This window comes from Brachionichthys hirsutus, chromosome 13 (genome assembly GCF_040956055.1).
Source record: "Brachionichthys hirsutus isolate HB-005 chromosome 13, CSIRO-AGI_Bhir_v1, whole genome shotgun sequence".
Lineage (NCBI taxonomy): Eukaryota > Metazoa > Chordata > Actinopteri > Lophiiformes > Brachionichthyidae > Brachionichthys > Brachionichthys hirsutus.
In genome coordinates this window covers 2,732,964-2,751,755 of record NC_090909.1, presented here as the reverse complement: position 1 = coordinate 2,751,755, position 18,792 = coordinate 2,732,964, and the positions used below count along the sequence as shown (strand labels likewise).

General features: G+C 42.5%; 5 protein-coding genes across 7 annotated transcripts; 4 read left to right on the top strand and 1 right to left on the bottom strand.

The window, feature by feature from the left end:
* Positions 1-72: 72 nt before the first annotated feature.
* mterf3 (mitochondrial transcription termination factor 3) lies at positions 73-3,114 on the top strand. The gene is made up of 8 exons (XM_068747356.1): positions 73-115; positions 646-1,004; positions 1,106-1,258; positions 1,427-1,616; positions 1,767-1,914; positions 2,026-2,097; positions 2,179-2,340; positions 2,436-3,114. The coding sequence occupies exons 2-8, from the start codon at positions 653-655 to the stop codon at positions 2,628-2,630; spliced, it is 1,272 nt and encodes a 423-aa protein (XP_068603457.1). The 5' UTR covers positions 73-115; positions 646-652; the 3' UTR covers positions 2,631-3,114.
* A 235-nt stretch (positions 3,115-3,349) lies between these two features.
* On the top strand, positions 3,350-4,500 carry uqcrb (ubiquinol-cytochrome c reductase binding protein). Its single transcript, XM_068747366.1, has 4 exons — positions 3,350-3,390; positions 3,667-3,735; positions 3,890-4,056; positions 4,317-4,500. The coding sequence occupies exons 1-4, from the start codon at positions 3,372-3,374 to the stop codon at positions 4,392-4,394; spliced, it is 333 nt and encodes a 110-aa protein (XP_068603467.1). The 5' UTR covers positions 3,350-3,371; the 3' UTR covers positions 4,395-4,500.
* Positions 4,501-7,485: 2,985 nt separating this feature from the next.
* On the top strand, positions 7,486-10,342 carry LOC137903516 (rho guanine nucleotide exchange factor 19-like). Of its 3 annotated transcripts, none has more exons than XM_068747667.1 (4): positions 7,486-7,555; positions 7,637-7,741; positions 7,889-7,971; positions 9,891-10,342. In XM_068747667.1, exons 1-4 carry the CDS (start codon positions 7,504-7,506, stop codon positions 9,897-9,899), a joined length of 249 nt encoding a protein of 82 aa, XP_068603768.1. In that variant the 5' UTR covers positions 7,486-7,503; the 3' UTR covers positions 9,900-10,342. The 3 variants fall into 3 exon arrangements, 2 of the variants coding, with proteins under 2 accessions (XP_068603768.1, XP_068603767.1); XM_068747666.1 differs by lacking the exon at positions 9,891-10,342 and adding an exon at positions 8,229-8,358; XR_011105765.1 differs by lacking the exons at positions 7,486-7,555; positions 7,637-7,741; positions 7,889-7,971 and adding exons at positions 9,345-9,403; positions 9,551-9,633.
* Positions 10,343-15,385: 5,043 nt separating this feature from the next.
* gatad1 (GATA zinc finger domain containing 1) lies at positions 15,386-16,623 on the bottom strand. The gene is made up of 5 exons (XM_068747444.1): positions 16,444-16,623; positions 16,158-16,280; positions 15,999-16,058; positions 15,642-15,825; positions 15,386-15,573 (listed from the first exon to the last, which is right to left on the bottom strand). The coding sequence occupies exons 1-5, from the start codon at positions 16,621-16,623 to the stop codon at positions 15,386-15,388; spliced, it is 735 nt and encodes a 244-aa protein (XP_068603545.1).
* A 770-nt stretch (positions 16,624-17,393) lies between these two features.
* On the top strand, positions 17,394-18,792 carry chrac1 (chromatin accessibility complex subunit 1). The gene is made up of 3 exons (XM_068747422.1): positions 17,394-17,607; positions 17,772-17,898; positions 18,182-18,792. The coding sequence occupies exons 1-3, from the start codon at positions 17,449-17,451 to the stop codon at positions 18,259-18,261; spliced, it is 366 nt and encodes a 121-aa protein (XP_068603523.1). The 5' UTR covers positions 17,394-17,448; the 3' UTR covers positions 18,262-18,792.

Here is an 18,792-nt window from a genome sequence, read left to right as displayed (position 1 = left end):
ATATCGTTTGTGAACACGAGGATGTCGTAGTGGTACATTCCACATGATGTCACTTCCGTGTTGTAGTTCTGGTGTGGTGGGTCGTGACACACATTTGACGTTGTCCTTCACTCAGGTGAGTTTTGAAGCTATTGAAAATGGAAAATCGTGAATATAACGTTTCATAATCTGAAATAGTACATTAACAGTGGCTGGTTTTTCCCTCCTCAAGCTAATAGAGACTTGTTATTATGAATTCTGGTTAGCATTAAATGCTAACGACGCATCCCTCAGATTAAAAACGTGGCTAGGTAAATTAATCGAGATATATGTTACTGCTTCAATGGTGTGGTATTCACTGCATTTACTCGACTTAGTGGGGGTAGGACGTATAATAATAATCGTGTCCTCGTCGTCACAAGTAATTTCGAATTAACTGTACAAATCATGTGATTTAATCCTGTATTTCTTGTATTAGAAGTGTGTTTATACACACACACACACAAAGTGGTGTGTATGTAGTGTCTGTTTAGAGCTATTATATTTTGTAAAGTTTATGAAGTTATCTCAGTAGGATGTGTGCAGATTCTGATTATCATGGTATGGTATGAAGGAGACTGGACTCTTCTAATTACCTACATAGTAATATATATTGTATTCTTTCAGAGGCTCTATGGCTTCCTCCTGTACGCAACTGTGTCTACAATGCAGACGTTTTTACTCGAGGACAGTGGCTCATCCTTGGAGGCGCTTTACTCATCTCGGCCATGGAACCTCTGCTACGCAGTCAAGCATCAAGAAAAGTACCCCAAACGGATCCTCGGTTATCAGAACGAACCGCGCGGCAATTCAAGCAAGACAGACGTGGAAGCATCAGCTGTTCTATTACAGCGACTTTACTGCCAAACATTTGTCAGCTGAGGAAAAGACGAGCAAGGATATAGAAGAATTGTCAGGAGCTGATGTTGTGGAAGGTACCAATCTCCTGGAGGCTGCACCGGTGACAGAAAGCCAGCTGTCTTTAGGTACATATTGGTGAATGTAAAAACCTTGGTCATTTAGATTACACCATATTTATCTTGAGCGAGAGATGTTTAAATTTTGCTTTCGTTGTTGTCTTCACCAGATCTTGAAGGAGCCGGTGAACTGTCAGCATTAGAGGAAATTTGCGATGAAGAGGCTGTCGGCATAACGGTTCCTTCTGTCATGCCTCCAGCTGCGTCTTCTCTTAGCGTCTACGTTGACCACTCTGAAACACTGACAAAACTGGTACAGCTAGGTAATTGGACCACACGTGGAAACAAATATTGAGAGTTATATAAATCACATTGACTGTGGAGTTCTTAAAATGTATTATGGTATAGGCATTGATCTCCAAAATGGTAATTCAACCCAAGGCTCTCTTTCTTTTTGTGGTTACTCATTTGGACTCTTGCCATAACGATAGGCGTAAACCTATGGAAGCTTGATCAAAGGCCCAACGTGGGCTCCATGCTGCTGAGGCTGGACTTCAACACAGATGTGACCCCAAGGTTGCTGTTCCTCAAAGAGATCGGCGTGGAGAACTCTCACTTTGGCGATATAATAACACGCAACCCCTTCATTCTCACAGAGAGTTTGGAAAATCTACAGACCAGGTGATGTGCTGGGATCTCAGAAACAGAAAAAAAAAATGTCTTAACTATATGTTGAAGTAAAGATGTAATGTCAAGCAAATATCCTGTCTGGAAGTTTCATGCGCTTTAAAACTGTTTCAATAATGTTCTCTGTGTTGTTGTTTTTCAAAGGGTGGACTATCTCAAGTCAAAACAGTTCAGTTCGGAGGCTGTTGCATCCATGGTGTCAAAAGCGCCGTATCTACTTAACTTCAGTGTGAAGAGGCTTGACAATCGACTGGGGTTCTTTCAGCAGCAGCTCAAGCTCAGTGCTTTACATGTAAATACATTCCTCTCATTTTGCAATTCTGTCTTATTCCAGTTTGCTCTGATTTTCTTTTCTTTGGGGTACAAAAATAAATCTCTGCTCGTCCCTTTTTCCTCTTTTCAGACACGGAACATTATAACCCGTCTACCCAGATTGCTGTGTGGCAGCTTGGAGCCTGTTAAAGAAAATCTGAAGGTATTGAATGGCGAGAACACTTTTGTATGAGTACTTGTGAGATGTTGTGTTTGAGTAGAATTTTGTAAATCTCTTCCACAGGTGTGTGAATTAGAGCTTGGCTTTAAGGCAAATGAGATCCAGCACATAGTTATTGCAGTCCCAAAAGTTCTGACTGCCAGTAAGAGAAAGCTAACACAGATATTTGACTTCATCCACAATACCATGAAGGTTCCACACCACCTGGTCGTCAAGTTCCCACAGGTAGATTGACTTCTGTTTGGTTCTTTATTTTTTACCAGTTTATCTTGTGTCTTGATATTTTTTTTTATAAAGCAATTTGTTATGTCCTCCCACAGGTCCTCAATTCAAAGTACTTGCGTATCAGAGAGCGCCACCTGTTCCTTGACTACCTCGGAAAGGCTCAGTATGACCCAAACCTGCCCAACTACATTACCTTGGACCGGCTGGTGTCTTTGCCCGATGACATGTTTTGCACGGAGTTGGCTTTGACCACAGTGGAAGATTTTTATTTGTTCCAAAAGACACTTTGATTCTTCACAAGGGAGTATTCTGGAAGGTCTCAGAAATGTTGTCACACAGATGGAAGTAAAACCATTATGTCTGATGCATGAACACATGAAAGACTCATTAATGTGCATAGATAAGCACCAGCTTTTTTTTTATTATTAAAGATTGCTTTGTGTACACAAAATGCAGTATAACGACTTGCTTACCTGAAATACTTGTGGCTTGCTCTTATTTACCTTGACTGAATCTAAAGTTCATGGTCGTCTTGTCTGCAAGAATATGAATGAATGAACTTCAAAGGGAGTAAATATGCAAACACAAACGTTGACTTATTTGCCTCATGGGCGCATACACACACATGCAAATAAAGCTATTAAGTAACCGTTGTGTATTATAAGGATGCTAAATGAGTGTGCAACTCAAGCTGTCCTAAAACTCATGAAGTGTTCATTAATATTTGTGTTGTTTACGCCAAATGCAACAGCAGAGCGTCGCATTGGAGGAAATCTGGTCGTTTTTCAAAATAAAACACCTGTCAGGCCAAAATAATGAATACAATGGAAATTACATAAATTATTATTTATTTCCGTGCGAACCTGTAACAAATGCCTCACGAACCGGTTACCGGGCTGCATCCCGGTGGTTGGGGAGCCCTGAATTAACCTGCCAGTGTTTTCAAAAACCGTAATCATGTTACGTAATATTGCGCAACGTCTATTGACGCTCTCACCCACAAGGCACTGCGGCATTTCTGAGGAGTAAAAATGGCGTCGAAGGCACCAGGTAGAGCGCTACCACTTTCATATTTCCAGTTTAAAATTACATTGAATGTTCGTTTTGATCTGGCATGGGGCGATAAATCTTCATAAAATAACATAACATTTTGTTATCTTCGATTTTTTTTCCCGCGGTACATTCCTTTGAGCGTATTTGACTTGTGTGTCCTCTAGTGTCCCTGTGCTAGCTAATGCTAAGGGTGTAGAGTAGACGGTTATTTAGCACTAGCAGCTAATCACCGTTTTTGTGTTCAATGTGTGTCGTTTTCTTTCATGTCCACAGCGGCAACAGGCAGGCTCATGCTTGGGTTCAAAAAATGGTATTACAACTTGTGTGGCTTCAACAAATTTGGTAAGTTAAGATCATAGTGTGTTAGTCAATAGTTTAATACTTTACGTTTCTACTTGCTTTAAAGCTGCTGTATGCCGTGAAAACATGATTCCATGGCTTTTCTATCCTTGTCTTTCCATTTGGCATCTGTGGCATTGTATGTTTTCTGTCTCAGGTTTACAGTATACCGACACGATCTATGAGAATGAAGATGTGAAAGAGGCCCTGAAGAGACTTCCAGAGGACCAGTACAATGCAAGAACGTTCAGGCTCAAGAGGGCGCTGGATCTGTCTATGAAGCAGCAGATCCTACCTAAGAATCAGTGGACAACATTTGAAGAGGTTCATTGAAATTTTGGATACCGTTTAATACTTTCTTTATACTGATTCTGATCACTGAACTTTGGGTCTGACTAGTGCCATCCCTTGAAACTAAAATATTTCTTACAGCATATGTCACCAAAATATTGGTGGGATTTCCGAGTGTTACATTATGTTTGTTTTTAGTTTTGGCTAATATTACACCTACAGAAATCAATCTATGACATCACTATACCTTACTTTAATAATAAAACTACGTCTTTTTTTATCTTTTCCGTTAGGATGCGCCTTACCTGAAGCCATATCTGGATGAGGTGATTCATGAGCGGAAAGAAAGAGAGGAGTGGATGAAGAAATAGAACCTGATCAAAGCTGTAGTCCTTGTCTTTGGTCTGTACTTGGTTTTCCCCTAATGTAAATGAGATGTAATCTATATGCAATGCTTATTAAATAAAATGTACATTTTAGAAAGTGTAAAAGCTTTTTGCGTTTTGATTAGTAGGCTGTTTGAAAAATGTATTGTCATGATTAAAAACTAATAGTCATTTTCAGGTGTGTGAATATACAATATGTGAGCATAAAAAATGCACAGTTGGTAAGACACGTATATCACTGATCACCTACCATCCACACTTTGGTTGCTACATCTATCTGATGACTCTTCCTGTAGTTTGATTTTCGGTAGCGTTCAGCATAAAGAACCAGATTCATTAATTATCTCCACGAGCCTGTGATCTCCTGTTGTTCACATCAGATATGGTTCCTATAAAACTCCCAACAACATTGTTGAAAATGTTTTTACAACATTTTATTTCCTTTTTGAATCATACACTGTTTAACAGTGCCTGCTCTGTGTCCATTTGTGTTGTGAAGTCCTTTTGCAGTCATAGTTAAAGCAGTCTATCCTCACTCGGGCATAACGTTTGCAATCTTAACAAAACACCTCTCGCTGTTAAACCGCAAGCTCAAAGCTGGAATGTGTTTTGCTCCCGGTTGGGAGTGGTCATTTGTGAACTATATTAAACCTCTTCACGCTGCGTCGTGTGCAAAAGACCGGCATCAGAGCATCCGACGCTTCACAAACAGGACACCTCTGGGTTTACTCACTAGAGCAGTCTGCGAAGGTGCCCAGTGAGAGTGGAGAAACCGACACAGAGCTCAGTCATGCTGCTCAATCCAGCCAGCAGATCCTCCTCATCAGAGCCCGGCCTCCTAAAGTCCAGCGCTCCAGCTGGGAGGGTCAAGGGCTGCAGCTTGGGGAATTCCACCCTGGACAGCAGCACCTCCAGGTGTACAGCCTCCAGGGGAACATTGTGCACCACCTCCAGTTTGGAAATGCACTCGGGTTCTGCCAGGCGAAGAATGTAGAACAGCTGCCTCAGGGTGAGGGAATCTGCCCGAAAGGAGGTAGCAGGCCTTGAAGAGGAGTGGGTAGAGGTCAAATACCCTGGCGCAGTGTTTCCCAACCGGTGTGCCGCAAGAGATCGTCAGGTGTGCCGTGAGAAAATTTCCAATATCACCCAGAAAAAAATATTTGTAATTTGTAATTTTTATTTTTTCTAATATCACCTAATTGACATTGTCGGGTGTCCGCGCTGTAATAAAGCGTGTGCGCCGCCCGTAGATCGCGCTTCAGACTTTGAAGTGGACGACAGGAGCTGGTTTCCGTCATTGTGAGCCAAAAAAAAAAGTCTGTTAAAGTCTAACGTGATTGGTCGAGATGTGTGTGTGGGCGTGTGCGTGTCCACAACGAGCAGGGAGAGGGGGGGGGGGGGGGGTTACGCACACGCAGCACAGCGAGCGGACGAAACGAAGGGGAGGTGGAGTGTCATATGCGTGCAGACTTCAGGTCCTCCAACTACTTCTTCTATGGTTTTAATTTCTTCTTCGTGTGTCTGTGTGTCTGTTATAAATACTGAGTTCTCCCGCTGCCTCTTCCTTTTTCGTATGTGATCGCGGAAGAGGTCAGTCATCCCTAATAACTCGTATGTGTGAAGTAAGTGTGGGGAGATGCTAACTGTTGCGTGTCTTCTCCCCCTTTAGTTTGGGCCGGATCGTATGCAAGCGACGCATATTGAAGTTTTATTTTATATGTCAACCAGGTATGTTTGTACGCGCCCTTTTCGTATGTGATCGCGGAAGAGTTTGGGCCGGATCGTATGCAGGCGACGCATATTGAAGTTTTATTTTATATGTCAGCCAGATTAAACGGAGAGTGCCTCCAAAAGTTCCCGCTGTATCCCGTGGCTCCTTCCTGCATCACACGCTGCACGAAATTACACAACGCAGAAGTCCACCGGTCACATGAGCCACTTGGTTTTCTTTGATGCCAATCTTCAGTAAAACAGGGTTTTATCCTTTCAAATAAATAGATTTCAATTTCATAACTTTGCTGCCCCCCAGTGGTGGTCTCGATCCATCCAGACAACACACACTTCAACCTCTAATCTGTTACCCTATTTTATTATTTCCCTATAGCCAAGAAACTCCTTTTGAGATACAATATCCTGCTCACTCTGACACTGAGATTAAAAGCCATCAGAACCTCATAGAACCCCATCACGTAATCGCTTTAAAGATGAACAGGATAGCAATTAATGTGATGAGATATAGACATTTATGCATTTTTTGTATTTTCTTTTATTACAGTACTTGCAAGTTCATGGTGTTTGTGCATGCAAAGATAGGCGAGCTGAAAGTGACGGATCTCAGCCAGAAACCGCACGGAATCTCAGGCTTCGTCTTCCACCTGCAGCTGTGTGACGACCAGCAGCTGAAGCACCAGATTCTGCTCAAATCACACACAGAGTGAGTAACAATGTCATGGTTATGATGGATTAAAATATGGTTCATGCTTGTTCACGTTACATAGGATAAGGAGTGTTCAATTATTTTTCTTATCAACCTTTATTTACCAGTTATAATTATACCATTGCAGAAGTTATGTTTCAAGCCCTGATTTTGTCCTTTAATTTCTGTGTTGAATCTGTGATGCTGTGTCTTTAATTTCTGTGGCGAATCTGCGATGTATGTACTGCACAGTGATCGAGTGCGCGGTCAGTTTGACAAATACATTGAATGAAAGTAAACGTGTCGGAGTTTTCATTCACGCGATTCTCACTCTATTTTCCCCGGTAACAGGGCGTAACATTTGGGGGCTCGTCCGGGATGTTGTGCAGCATCGTTAAACATCTATGTGAGGTGTCCCGAGCCGTCACGCATCCTTTTTAAAACAATTCGGGCCATCGGAGCGGGCGAGGAGCAGGCCGCAGCGGGAACCCGACGGTCTTCGGCGGCTAGTGATCCGAGGTATTGCTACGTACCAGGAGAGCTAGCTACGGGGCGTAACAACAACACCCGCTCAGCAACATACAGGCGGAATATAAACGAGATCATCTCACAGAGGAAGCGCTCACGACCTCTTTCCTGTGTTTGCAAAGGAGTGGGAAGCGGCGATGGATCACAGCTATGTTTCCATCAGATCCAGTCGAAGACATCGAGCAATTCAGCAAAAATATTGGTCAGTGCAGGAGCTGTAGGAGCATTTTAAGCTTTGTAAATCTTTCAATCAGACATTTATCTTTTTTTGTCTTTACCTCAGATATAGCACAGGTCAAGTGCATCAAGGGCTATCAGGCCAAGGAATATGATGAGCTATCATTGGAGAAGGCCGACATTCTTCATGTTAAGACACAGACAAGTGATGGTAAGACTCTCTAAGACACAGTAAACCTGCATCCAAATGAATTTGTGGGCCTGGGATGATTTTAGAAGGTTTGTGTTGCTCAATGGCTGCATGAGCTATATAAACACCCAAATGGAAATGTGTGGCGTATTATTTGTCTTTCACCAGGCTGGGTTGAAGGCATCAGGCTGTCTGATGGGGAACGGGGCTGGTTCCCCAAAATCCATGTGAAGGAAATAACAAGTCGCAATGTAAGACTCCGCAACCTCCGAGAAAATATCCGCATCAAATGTGTCACACGCAAGCTGGAGGGGGAAGATTAACATTTTTATAGCAATTTGAAGGTCTTTGTGTGCCAATCATCTAATGCTCTTTTCAGTTCAAAATAAAAGTTGAACGTTCACATTTGGACACTTTTTACCACACACTTCATTTCTTGTCTTTCCAAGAGAAATGACTTTATGCTGTGACGGCCTTGAGTCTGTCATTGTTTGTTTGTCTTTTACAGGTGAACTGGTGGGCTGTGTGATGTCCTCACCTGGGCCTGGTGGTCCACCCAGCTGAGACTGAATTCTATTTATATTCTATTTATATTTTTCTAACCCTAACCTTGTTCACTTTTTTATTGTCTTTCTTGTGCTGTTTTTATATTATGTACAGTGTGTAAAGCGTCTGAGTTTTAAGAAAAGCGCTATGTAAATAAAATATATTTATTACCTTAGACGCTGTCTAGTCTATGTATATAGTTGTGTTTTTATGTTGTCACTAAATATTTATTAAATGTATATTATATGTATTTATTACCTTAGACGCTGTCTAGTCTATGTATATAGTTTTTTTTATGTTGTCATTAAATATTTATTAAATGTATATTATATGTATTTATTACCTTAGAAGGCTGTCTAGTCTATGTATATAGTTTTGTTTTTATGTTGTCATTAAATATTTATTATATGTCTGACGTCTCTCCCGTCTCGTTTGTCATGGCTTTGAGCCGCTCGTGACAACATGGGGGCTCGTCCGTGAAATGAAATCCCTTCAAGTAAGACTTAAGGCCTGCAGAGGAGCCGGAGCGTGCTTCTCGAGACTGTGGATTTTTAAAAAGCATTTAGGAAGAGTCTGCCCATTAGATCCGGGTACGGTATTTTCTTTTATTACAGTACTTGCAAGTTCATGGTGTTTGTGCATGCAAAGATAGGCGAGCTGAAAGTGACGGATCTCAGCCAGAAACCGCACGGAATCTCAGGCTTCGTCTTCCAACTGCCGCTGTGTGACGACCAGCAGCTGAAGCACCAGATTCTGCTCAAATCACACACAGAGTGAGTAACAACACCCGCTCAGCAACATACAGGCGGAATATAAATGAGACCATCTCACAGAGGAAGCGCTCACGACCTCTTTCCTGTGTTTGCAAAGGAGCGGGAAGCGGCGATGGATCACAGCTATGTTTCCATCAGATCCAGTCGAAGACATCGAGCAATTCAGCAAAAATATTGGTCAGTGCAGGAGCTGTAGGAGCATTTTAAGCTTTGTAAATCTTTCAATCAGACATTTATCTTTTTTTTGTCTTTACCTCAGATATAGCCCAGGTCAAGTGCATCAAGGGCTATCAGGCCAAGGAATATGACGAGCTATCATTGGAGAAGGCCGACATTCTTCATGTTAAGACACAGACAAGTGATGGTAAGACTCTCTATGACACAGTAAACCTGCATCCAAATGAATTTGTGGGCCTGGGATGATTTTAGAAGGTTTGTGTTGCTCAATGGCTGCATGAGCTATATAAACACCCAAATGGAAATGTGTGGCGTATTATTTGTCTTTCACCAGGCTGGGTTGAAGGCATCAGGCTGTCTGATGGGGAACGGGGCTGGTTCCCCAAAATCTATGTGGAGGAAATAACAAGTCGCAGTGTAAGACTCCGCAACCTCCGAGAAAATATCCGCATCGAATGTGTCACACGCAAGCTGGAGGGGGAAGATTAACATTTTTATAGCAATTTGAAGGTCTTTGTGTGCCAATCATCTAATGCTCTTTTCAGTTCAAAATAAAAGTTGAACGTTCACATTCGGACACTTTTTACCACACACTTCATTTCTTGTCTTTCCAAGAGAAATGACTTTATGCTGTGACGGCATTGAGTCTGTCATTGTTTGTTTGTCTTTTACAGGTGAACTGATGGGCTGTGTGCTGGACTCAGGCCAAGTTCGAGCTCGTGATAACTGAGGTGTTGCTTTTAACTTTGTGTTGCTATCTTATTTTCTCATGCAATAACTGCAATTTTAGTTTATTATTACTATTTTGACAGAGAGCTACGTGTGCATGTTTGTATGTGTGTAGTTTGAGTGTGGATGTGTGTTTGTATGTAAAGAGAGAGTATTTTTTTATTGTTGTTTTTTTGCATATCTGCACTGCTGTAATTTTGCTATTTCTGTTTTGTTTTGATTGAGGACCCTCTTGAAAACGAGATGGTTTCATCTCAAGGGGTTTTATCCTTTCAAATAGAATTCTTTGAATTCTATTGATTTTATAACCGTGTTCACTTTGTCTGTATTTCTGTATTTATTTGCTGTTTTTGTATTATGTACAGTGTGTAAAGTGTCTGTGAATTTCCAGAAAAGCGCTATGTAAATAAAATGTATTATTATTTATTACCTTAGACCAGGGGTCGGGAACCTTTTTGGCTGAGAGCCATGAACACCACATATTTTTAAATGTAATCCTGTGAGAGCCATAAAATATGTTTAAAACTAAATACAAGTACATGTGTGCATTTTATGTATAGGTAATAACACTTTTAAAGTACAATAAGTCTCTGAATTATAAATTATGCTGTTGCTAACCAACAATACATATTTATTACCATTAATGCGACTTCTGGTGCTGCGTGGTTTTGCTGATGGCTTTGTGACCGCAAAGTGAAAAGTACGATTCTCCTCATCTTTTTTTCTTTCAGCCATCTTCTCCAAAGGGTTTCTAAAGTTAGCAAGCTGACAACGCGATTAAAACGAGGGAAATGTACTTCCTGATCTCACAACAGTCCGTTGTGTGGAGCCTTTTGCACATCGACCGCTATTTTCCACAGCAAAGTGCAGCAACCCGACTTGAACAGTGTCTCTGCCTCGGCTGCGTTACCTACGCGATAGAAAGATAGATAGAAACAACGACATGTATGTTTGCCACTTTTCCACTGAAATTACTGGTTTGACACTGTTTTTGAACGCAGATCAACCCGCTATCGAACGGCGTTTGTCCCTTTCCCAGTGAGCAGAACGCCGTATATAAGCCGGACTTCCTCTGATCGCTGCCCATAGCGAACCGGCTTTCTAGTCGCTGGTGACCGTCGCCGGTTTGCGCATGCACAAAGGAGTGTAACAAATTTTTTATAGTTAAAGATTTGTCTGCGAGCCAGATGCAGCCACCAAAAGAGCCATAGGTTCCTGACCCCTGCTTTAGATGCTGTCTATTCTGTTTATGCTTCACGTCTATGTATATATAGTTTCGTTTTTATGTTGTCATTAAATATTTATTATACGCCTGACGTCTGGGGGCTCATCCGTGAAATGAAATCCCTTCAAGTAAGACTCAAGGCCTGCAGAGGAGCCAGAGCGTGCTTTTCTAGACTGTAGATTCTTAAAAAGCATTTAGAAAGTTTGCCCATTAGATCCGGGTACTGGGATTAGAACACGCAGTTCCCTTCACAAACGGGTCCTGCTCCACCCGCTTTACGATCAGAATCAGCATCTACGTCAGATCAGACCTCAACTTCACCGTTCTACCAGAACTAGGAACAGACACAGAGTCTGTCTGGGTAAAGATCATTTATCCCAGAGCTAAACCTCTGGTCATTGGCGCAGTATACAGACCCCCAGACCAAAATTCATTCTATGATTTATTGGAGAAGCATGTGATTGGCTTGGGAAGCTCGGAGGTCATTCTGATAGGAGATTGTAACACCAATGTCCTTCGGAAAGACACCCCGACTTTCAAATCCTTCAGCAGCTTCTGTAATCTGCATAACTTTACCCAGCTGATTCAGCAATTTACAAGGGTAAGCACCACCTCTAGAACCATCATAGACCTAACCCTGACATCGGACAAATCTAGAATCAAAAACAGTGGTGTCATCGAGTGCAATTTAAGTGATCACAACATGATCTTCTGCACTCGAAAATTCATTGACCTGCAGCCCATTGTCACACCACAATAAACTGCAGAACCATGAAGCATTACTCCCCAGAAGCTCTAACAACAGCGCTGGAGGAAACTGATTTGTCTGAAACTTTAAACTCCGCCTCTGTCGAGGGGACCTGGTCTTCCTTTAAATCTGCATTTCTGTCCGTAATCGATAAGATAGCACCCATAACAGCTGTTCGGGTCAGAGCCCGTACAGAACCTTGGATGAAGGGGGAAATACTGAATGCCATCAAGCTCAGAAACAAATGTTACTCTGAGTACAGAAAAACCAACAACGAGGAACTACTTGAAAAAAGCAGAAAACTACGCAATGAGGTTAACAAAATGATAAAAAATGCCAAAAAGAATTTCTTAAATGAGAACATTGAGGCAAACAAAAGCAACCCACAAAAACTGTGGGAGGCCCTAAAACAATTAGGCTGCAGCAACAGACTCCACACAAAAACCAGTAATATCTGCATTAACTCAAGTGGTTCGCTCCAGACCGACAGGTTGGTGGTAGCTAATTGTTTTAACAGCTTTTTCACCACTATTGCCACCCTGTTAGTCAGCAAACTCCCCCCACATTCAGGTCTGTATGGTTCTGACCACATCCAAACTCACTATGAGAAGCTAGGTGCTAAAAAGGACACTTTCTCTTTCACACCTGTAAATACTGTTGATGTGCTAAAACAACTAATTGCCCTTCGCCCTAACATGGCCACAGACCTTGACAACATACCCACCCGGTTCCTCAGAGACGCAGCTGTCTCTATCGCCCCCGTGGTAACCCATCTGATAAATTTATCCATCAATCAGTGCCACGCCCCACAGGAATTCAAGACGGCGCGGCGCTGTGTTCTTGACAAATACCTGTCTGGTGATAGTATGGCAACTAAGGTGATCAAAAAGGTCAATCAGAAAACAAGATTTTTGGGCAGAATGTCTGCTTTTGTCAACAAAAGTGCTCTCCGGACGCTTGCTGGAGCCCTCGTTCAGCCCCTCTTTGACTATGCTAGCACCTCCTGGTATTCAAACATCAAAATGTCCCTGAAAACCAGGCTCCAAACCTCCCAAAACAAACTGATTCGGCTACTCCTCAATCTGGGGCCCATGACCCACCTTCTTCCTGGACATTTTGCCAGCCTAAAATGGCTCAGGGTAGAAGACAGGGTTAAACAACTCAAAATGGGATTGGCATTTAAAATAGTCAATGCAGCTCTGCCCTCAGTCCCCTCAATCCCTGCATACCTGACGGAACACCTCCACAGATTTAGTGACACCCACAGCCACAACACTAGAGGGAGCTCAAACAACAACCTGATTACCCCCTCCTATAGGACTAACATGGGTAAATCATCTTTTTACAATACTGCCACCCAAGGGTGGAACGGTTTGACTCCCGCCCTCAAAACATGCACCTCTTTGGCCTCCTTCAAAAAGGCCCTAAAAATACACCTTTTAGGAGGACAGAAACGGAGATAGTCATCACGACTCTCTCCGGATCAAACCCCCCCTCCTTTTTTTTGTCCACCTACGTTGCACGTATTAATTGCTTTAGTAGTTTATTGTAATTTATGTAAGTTATTTATTGTCATCCATTGTCATTTCGCATCAGTGGTGTAATTTATTTTAGATTAATTGTTAGTTTGCACTGGCGGTGTAAGATCATTTGATTTTTGTTTTTCTAATGTTACGTTGCATCAATTGTGTAATTTAATATTGGTTTTATTTTTATCTGTATTGTTAATTGTGGATGATTTATGTACGAAGGACTTTCAACGGAAACAAGCCGGCAAGGGCTTTTTTGGAATGCTCCTCTTAGACAGGATGTTTGACTTTATTTGTACTGTAATACATGCTACTGTGTGACCGTACTTGTACTCTAACATTCTATCTAATAAATATATTCATCATCATCATCATCAGACATTCACTCTGCCAGAAAGCTGCATGTAAGAGTATGAAAAGGTTTTAGAATAACGGCAATAAAGATATAGAACAATTGACTGAATGGACTGGAACACTCGGCTATCAACTCGACGTGAACAGCACAAGGTCTATTGGGAACGCCCGGCAGAATCTCCTGTCAGAAGGAGTTTTAACTCCCACCTCCGGGAGAGCTTCAACCATGTACCGGGGGAGGCAGGGGACATTGAGTCCGAGTGGACTATGTTTCGTGCCTCCATCGTCGAAGCGGCCGATCGGTGCTGTGGCCGTAAGGTGGACGGTGCCTGTCGTGGCGGCAATTCCAGAATCTCTTGGTGGACACCGGTGGTGAGGGATGCCGTCAAGCTGAAGAAGGAGTCCTAGAAGCCTTTTTGGCCTGTGGGACTCCGGAGGCAGCAGACAGGTACCGACAGACCAAGCGGGGCGCAGCTACCGCGGTTGCTGAGGCAAAAACCCGGGCATGGGAGGAGTTCGGTGAGGCCATGGAAAACGACTTCCGGACGGCTTCGAAGAGGTTCTGGACCACCATCCGGCGTCTCAGGAGGGGGAAGCAGTGCACGGTCAACACTGTGTATGGTGGGGATGGTGCGCTGCTGACCCTGACTCGAGATGCCGCAAATCGGTGGAGGGACTACTTCGAAGACCTCCTCAATCCCACCGGGCAGGATGTCTACTTTTGTCTGAGTTTATGTAATGGCCAGGGCTGATTGGTGATGCGCTGCAACTGGTGACGGGAGCACAGGTGACAGGGATCAGCTGATTGCAGAGCGGAGAAGTGGGCGTGGGGAGCAGCACAGCCGTGACACTGTCACTCTTAAATTACGTGTCACATGGTTGCTGAGGCTATAAACAGCCTGTTGCACAAGCTGCAACATAGGCTAAGATATCAATGTGTTGCTGCTATAAAGTAAAATGTAATGTATATTAACAATTGTGTAATAAATGTATTATTATAAGCACACATTACAAACTGAGAAATTATACTACAACAATTTATTTTAAATTCTGTATCCAGATGACAAAGAGCCGACCGGAAGTTGTATTTTTGACATCCCAGGCTGACGCAGGATTGTTCAAGAACTCACCTCGGTGTAACAACCTTCGTTAAGAAGATGCTGCAATAAACACACATCGAATCTGCTGTGCACTTCAGATCTTTATGTACTGATTCCACCCGTAGACCTTTACCGTTTCTATCAGTGACGGTGCTAACAGCTTATTGTATACACAAATTACATACAAAAGGGGGGAAAAAAATAAATATTTGACAAAAAACAAACAATACACGTCTAACAGCATTTCAATAAACGAACGAGTACTATTTTTTTGAACAATCACAGACAAAGTTATAGTGGAAAAAAAAGAGGCTTTTGTTTATTACAAAATAGAAAACTAATTCCAACGTGGCTTCTGTGAATAAAAGTTGCTTGAATAGCAGGTTTCCTTTGTATGAAATAAAACAAAAAAAATATATTTGTATTTCACAAATGTACATGTTTGTTAAAAAAAATGACGGAACAGGTCCAAGCTGCGGTGACATTAACTGCTGCCACTGACAGACTCTTTGGCAGTATGGGCTGGCGTGGGTCCTATGTGAGTCCAGACGTAGCCCTTTTCTGGCCGGATGGGGATGGTGGGGAACGAGCTGCTTGACTTGAAATAGTCAGAGGGGGCGTGACACACGAACTCCAGGTACTCCATCTTTCTTGGTAGATCCTCCTCTGGACCTTGTAGAAAAGTTGCAATTCTTAAATTATGACGCAGCTGTCCCAGATAATGTAAAAACGCAGCTTACCAACGATGTATGTCCCGGGATCAAACTGGTCCTTTGGGCTGGACTGGGTGGGGATCAACCAGGTTAGTGCAGCGCTCTTTTCACAGTACTGGTCCTGAACGAATCCTCGGATCTGCGCATAATATGGTTTCCCGTCTTCTTCATCTGTAACCTTGATCACATCACCCGTCTGGTAGTATACGCCCTGTGAACATAAAACACTGAGGATGGCGAGGACCCGGATCTCACTTTTATATGTATCAAAGCATGAAAGCTTAGCAAGTAAAGACGCAATTATATAAAAATAAATTCGATAGATCGCTGCAGTATTATTTCTGAGTCTGAACAGTAACAAGAGCTTATTTTCAAACAACATACCTTATAAAATACAGATTCCGACGTGATAATTGTCGCAACAGATTCTGGAGCTTTTATTGGCTGAAACACACGCATGGATCAAACACATAAATTCCTGATGCAGCACAATAATTTGATAAAAAGCTACCTTTGCTTATTAAAACTCTATTTGCAACTTACATTTTTGAGTTTGAATATGTGTCTTCTCCCCTTTCCTTTTGTCGACACCTTCTTCTCAGATGCAGGAGCCTTATATTTAGTGCTTCTCAACCGTGCAGACCTCCTATGGATCTCCTGCTTGGACTAAAAGCAAAAGCCAAACGAACCATATCTTTATAATAGGAGGTAAACATCTTCTTATCAAAGTATAATCACATCATTGAGCATATAAGCTCTCTTCCCTTTACTATAGCCCTAATATGGGACAAATTCCGTGCAAAAGACCCATTTATACATATTGACCAACCTGTTTCACGCCGCCATTGCTGGGCTGAATGGTGCATGAAATGGAGGGTCCTGATGCGACGCCGACGCTGCTCTTCCCTGTGCAGTTGTTGCAGAGGATCTCGCCCTGGTTTCCTTTCTTCCACATGGATGAAGAATTGGTCTTGCAGACGGCACAACATGGCTTTATGCCCAGAGGCATAGCGAATGGTCAGGACCACGACGCGACCGCTGTAGAAATTAATGTTAATTACGTGCTTAATACTGAAGGTGGTTGTTCGATTAGCTCCTGCTAACGGTTTAACGCCGACCGCACGCGAATGCGACCCCTAAAAAGGACACGTAGAGACAGACGTTTCCTATTCCTGAAAGACGGACCTCAGACAGCTTTCTAAGGCGAATAACTCAACACTGTAATAACGACAGCGTCCAAATCCATCCTGCCTCAGAGCAGAATCGCCGCCATTGCTAATGTAAGCTTTGTGTTGATTGGTTGACGCTTGAGCGCTGGCGCATTGTTGTGACGTCAGAAGAAGAGGGACGAGACTCGCAGTGTTGTCATTGTGGTGTCGGGGAATGACGTTAAATGGAGTCACTTGCTCGGGACTCTCCAAGAGCACAAGTTTGTGAGCTTTTATACCTAAGTAGAGTATCAGAAGACATTTTACACCTCAAAGATACACGAACATTAATTATATAATGTAACCAAACATTGTATGATGATAATTATTACAGAATCTGCGCTACACGTGCAGACATTTTTAAAAGTAGAGAATATATTTTCTTAATCTGAGCCATGAAGAACGAGTGGCGCGTTTTAATCTTCCATTTCGACCACCTCCTCCAGTGGTGGATTTCAGACTGACAATATTGTAATTGCGTTATTTCTGGCGATGCGCCTCGATTCCTGCAGGTGGCGGTAGTGAAATGAGAGTGAAGGCAACTACTGTTAATTAAAGAAGAAGAAGAACGCAACAGTTCAAAACAATACTTGAATTATTGCCTGTCTGCCTGGCGCCGCGTCTTCATGAAGATGTCTCGAAACAATTCCGACAAAGACGACCGAACGACGACCGACAAAAAGAACATCTCACTTCCTATTTCCAGAGTGCGGTTAATAATGAAGAGCTCCCCTGACGTCTCCAGCATCAACCAGGACGCTCTGTTTCTCACCACCAAGGCCACAGTAAGCGGTTTATGCTACATCGCGAAATGAACAAGCGCTCTGATGTACCCGATGCTAACGGGGACTAGCATGGCGTTAGCTTCTCTAATAAACTGGCCCATTTTCCATTTCAGATCCACCTTTTGTGAGTTTCTCATCAGTTTCGGGCTCTTGTGTTGTTGCAGGAGCTCTTTGTCGAGTATTTGGCTCAGTCCTCATTCAGCAACGGCTCCGGGAAAGAAACCCATTCCCTGTCGTACAGCGATCTAGCTCACACCGCGGAGGAGGCAGAGACGTTTCACTTCCTCACAGGTGAGACCCACAACCTCTGCACCAGGGGCTGGTTACTAATGGCTAATTAACTGTTAAACAGTAAATTAACTTGGGTCCTTTTCAGAATGTAAGTAGGTCAATGTTATATAATGGCTGAATATAGTTATAGTATGCAAAGAGAGCAAGCACCCAATATTTTACTGTATATAGTCATTGGGTTTGGAGTTTTATTTATTTGTATTGATGTGTAGCTGTAAGAGGAAGAGCAGCGACTGTAGGAATGAGTTTAAACACAGTTTCTTATTCTCTTATTAACTCACAGATATCTTGCCCAGGAAGATCTCGGCTCGAGATTACCTCAAGTCTTTGGAACAAATGCAAGACGAGGATGCTGACTTTTGAAAAAGGACACTGGCTGCCTTTCATGTCTGGTCAGATGCTGCCAAAAGAACATGGCAGTCTTTGAGATCGAAATGACGGAAGAGACATTCTGAGCTTGAGTCGGCTTAGCTGTTGGTGTTATGTAAGAGGTTAATGGACTGTAACGAATAGTGCAAACATGAGATCAAATAAAGAGTCAGACTAGGGCTGCACAATATACTGTTTCAGCTCTGGCATTGCAGAGTGCATTTGTGCAATAATGATATAGCTGAATATACGATGTAAGGAAAGCCTGAGGAAAATTAACTCAATGATGCCATGCTACATATTTGTTGTCTGATTTATCAAAAGGAAAACACAAAGTTATTTTCTACAATAAAAGTCTGTCTGATGTCATTCAGCTTTAAAATAACTGCCTCGTTGGAGCAATTTTCATTTATTATGAGACTGACTGCCCTTTGGATGAAAAATTTTAAAAAAAAGAAATAGTTGCTGAATATATTGTATCTTCAAATGAAAGTTTGCAATCGGGCAACTTGGTAAGCCTATATT

Bases quoted from the DNA above. Each gene is read 5' to 3' on its own strand.
- mterf3 (XM_068747356.1), top strand. From the start codon at position 653: ATGGCTTCCTCCTGTACGCAACTGTGTCTACAATGCAGACGTTTTTAC. The intron at 1,005-1,105 runs GTACATATTGGT...TGTCTTCACCAG, and splicing joins AGAAAGCCAGCTGTCTTTAG to ATCTTGAAGGAGCCGGTGAA. The intron at 1,617-1,766 runs GTGATGTGCTGG...TGTTTTTCAAAG, and splicing joins TTGGAAAATCTACAGACCAG to GGTGGACTATCTCAAGTCAA.
- uqcrb (XM_068747366.1), top strand. The intron at 3,736-3,889 runs GTAAGTTAAGAT...TTTCTGTCTCAG, and splicing joins GTGTGGCTTCAACAAATTTG to GTTTACAGTATACCGACACG. The intron at 4,057-4,316 runs GTTCATTGAAAT...CTTTTCCGTTAG, and splicing joins AGTGGACAACATTTGAAGAG to GATGCGCCTTACCTGAAGCC.
- LOC137903516 (XM_068747666.1), top strand. From the start codon at position 7,504: ATGTTTCCATCAGATCCAGTCGAAGACATCGAGCAATTCAGCAAAAAT. The intron at 7,742-7,888 runs GTAAGACTCTCT...GTCTTTCACCAG, and splicing joins TAAGACACAGACAAGTGATG to GCTGGGTTGAAGGCATCAGG. The intron at 7,972-8,228 runs GTAAGACTCCGC...TGTCTTTTACAG, and splicing joins AGGAAATAACAAGTCGCAAT to GTGAACTGGTGGGCTGTGTG.
- gatad1 (XM_068747444.1), bottom strand. From the start codon at position 16,623: ATGCCTCTGGGCATAAAGCCATGTTGTGCCGTCTGCAAGACCAATTCT. The intron at 16,281-16,443 runs GTTGGTCAATAT...TTTTGCTTTTAG, and splicing joins GCAATGGCGGCGTGAAACAG to TCCAAGCAGGAGATCCATAG. The intron at 15,826-15,998 runs GTATGTTGTTTG...TTATGTTCACAG, and splicing joins CGGAATCTGTATTTTATAAG to GGCGTATACTACCAGACGGG.
- chrac1 (XM_068747422.1), top strand. From the start codon at position 17,449: ATGAAGATGTCTCGAAACAATTCCGACAAAGACGACCGAACGACGACC. The intron at 17,608-17,771 runs GTAAGCGGTTTA...GTGTTGTTGCAG, and splicing joins TTCTCACCACCAAGGCCACA to GAGCTCTTTGTCGAGTATTT. The intron at 17,899-18,181 runs GTGAGACCCACA...ATTAACTCACAG, and splicing joins GACGTTTCACTTCCTCACAG to ATATCTTGCCCAGGAAGATC.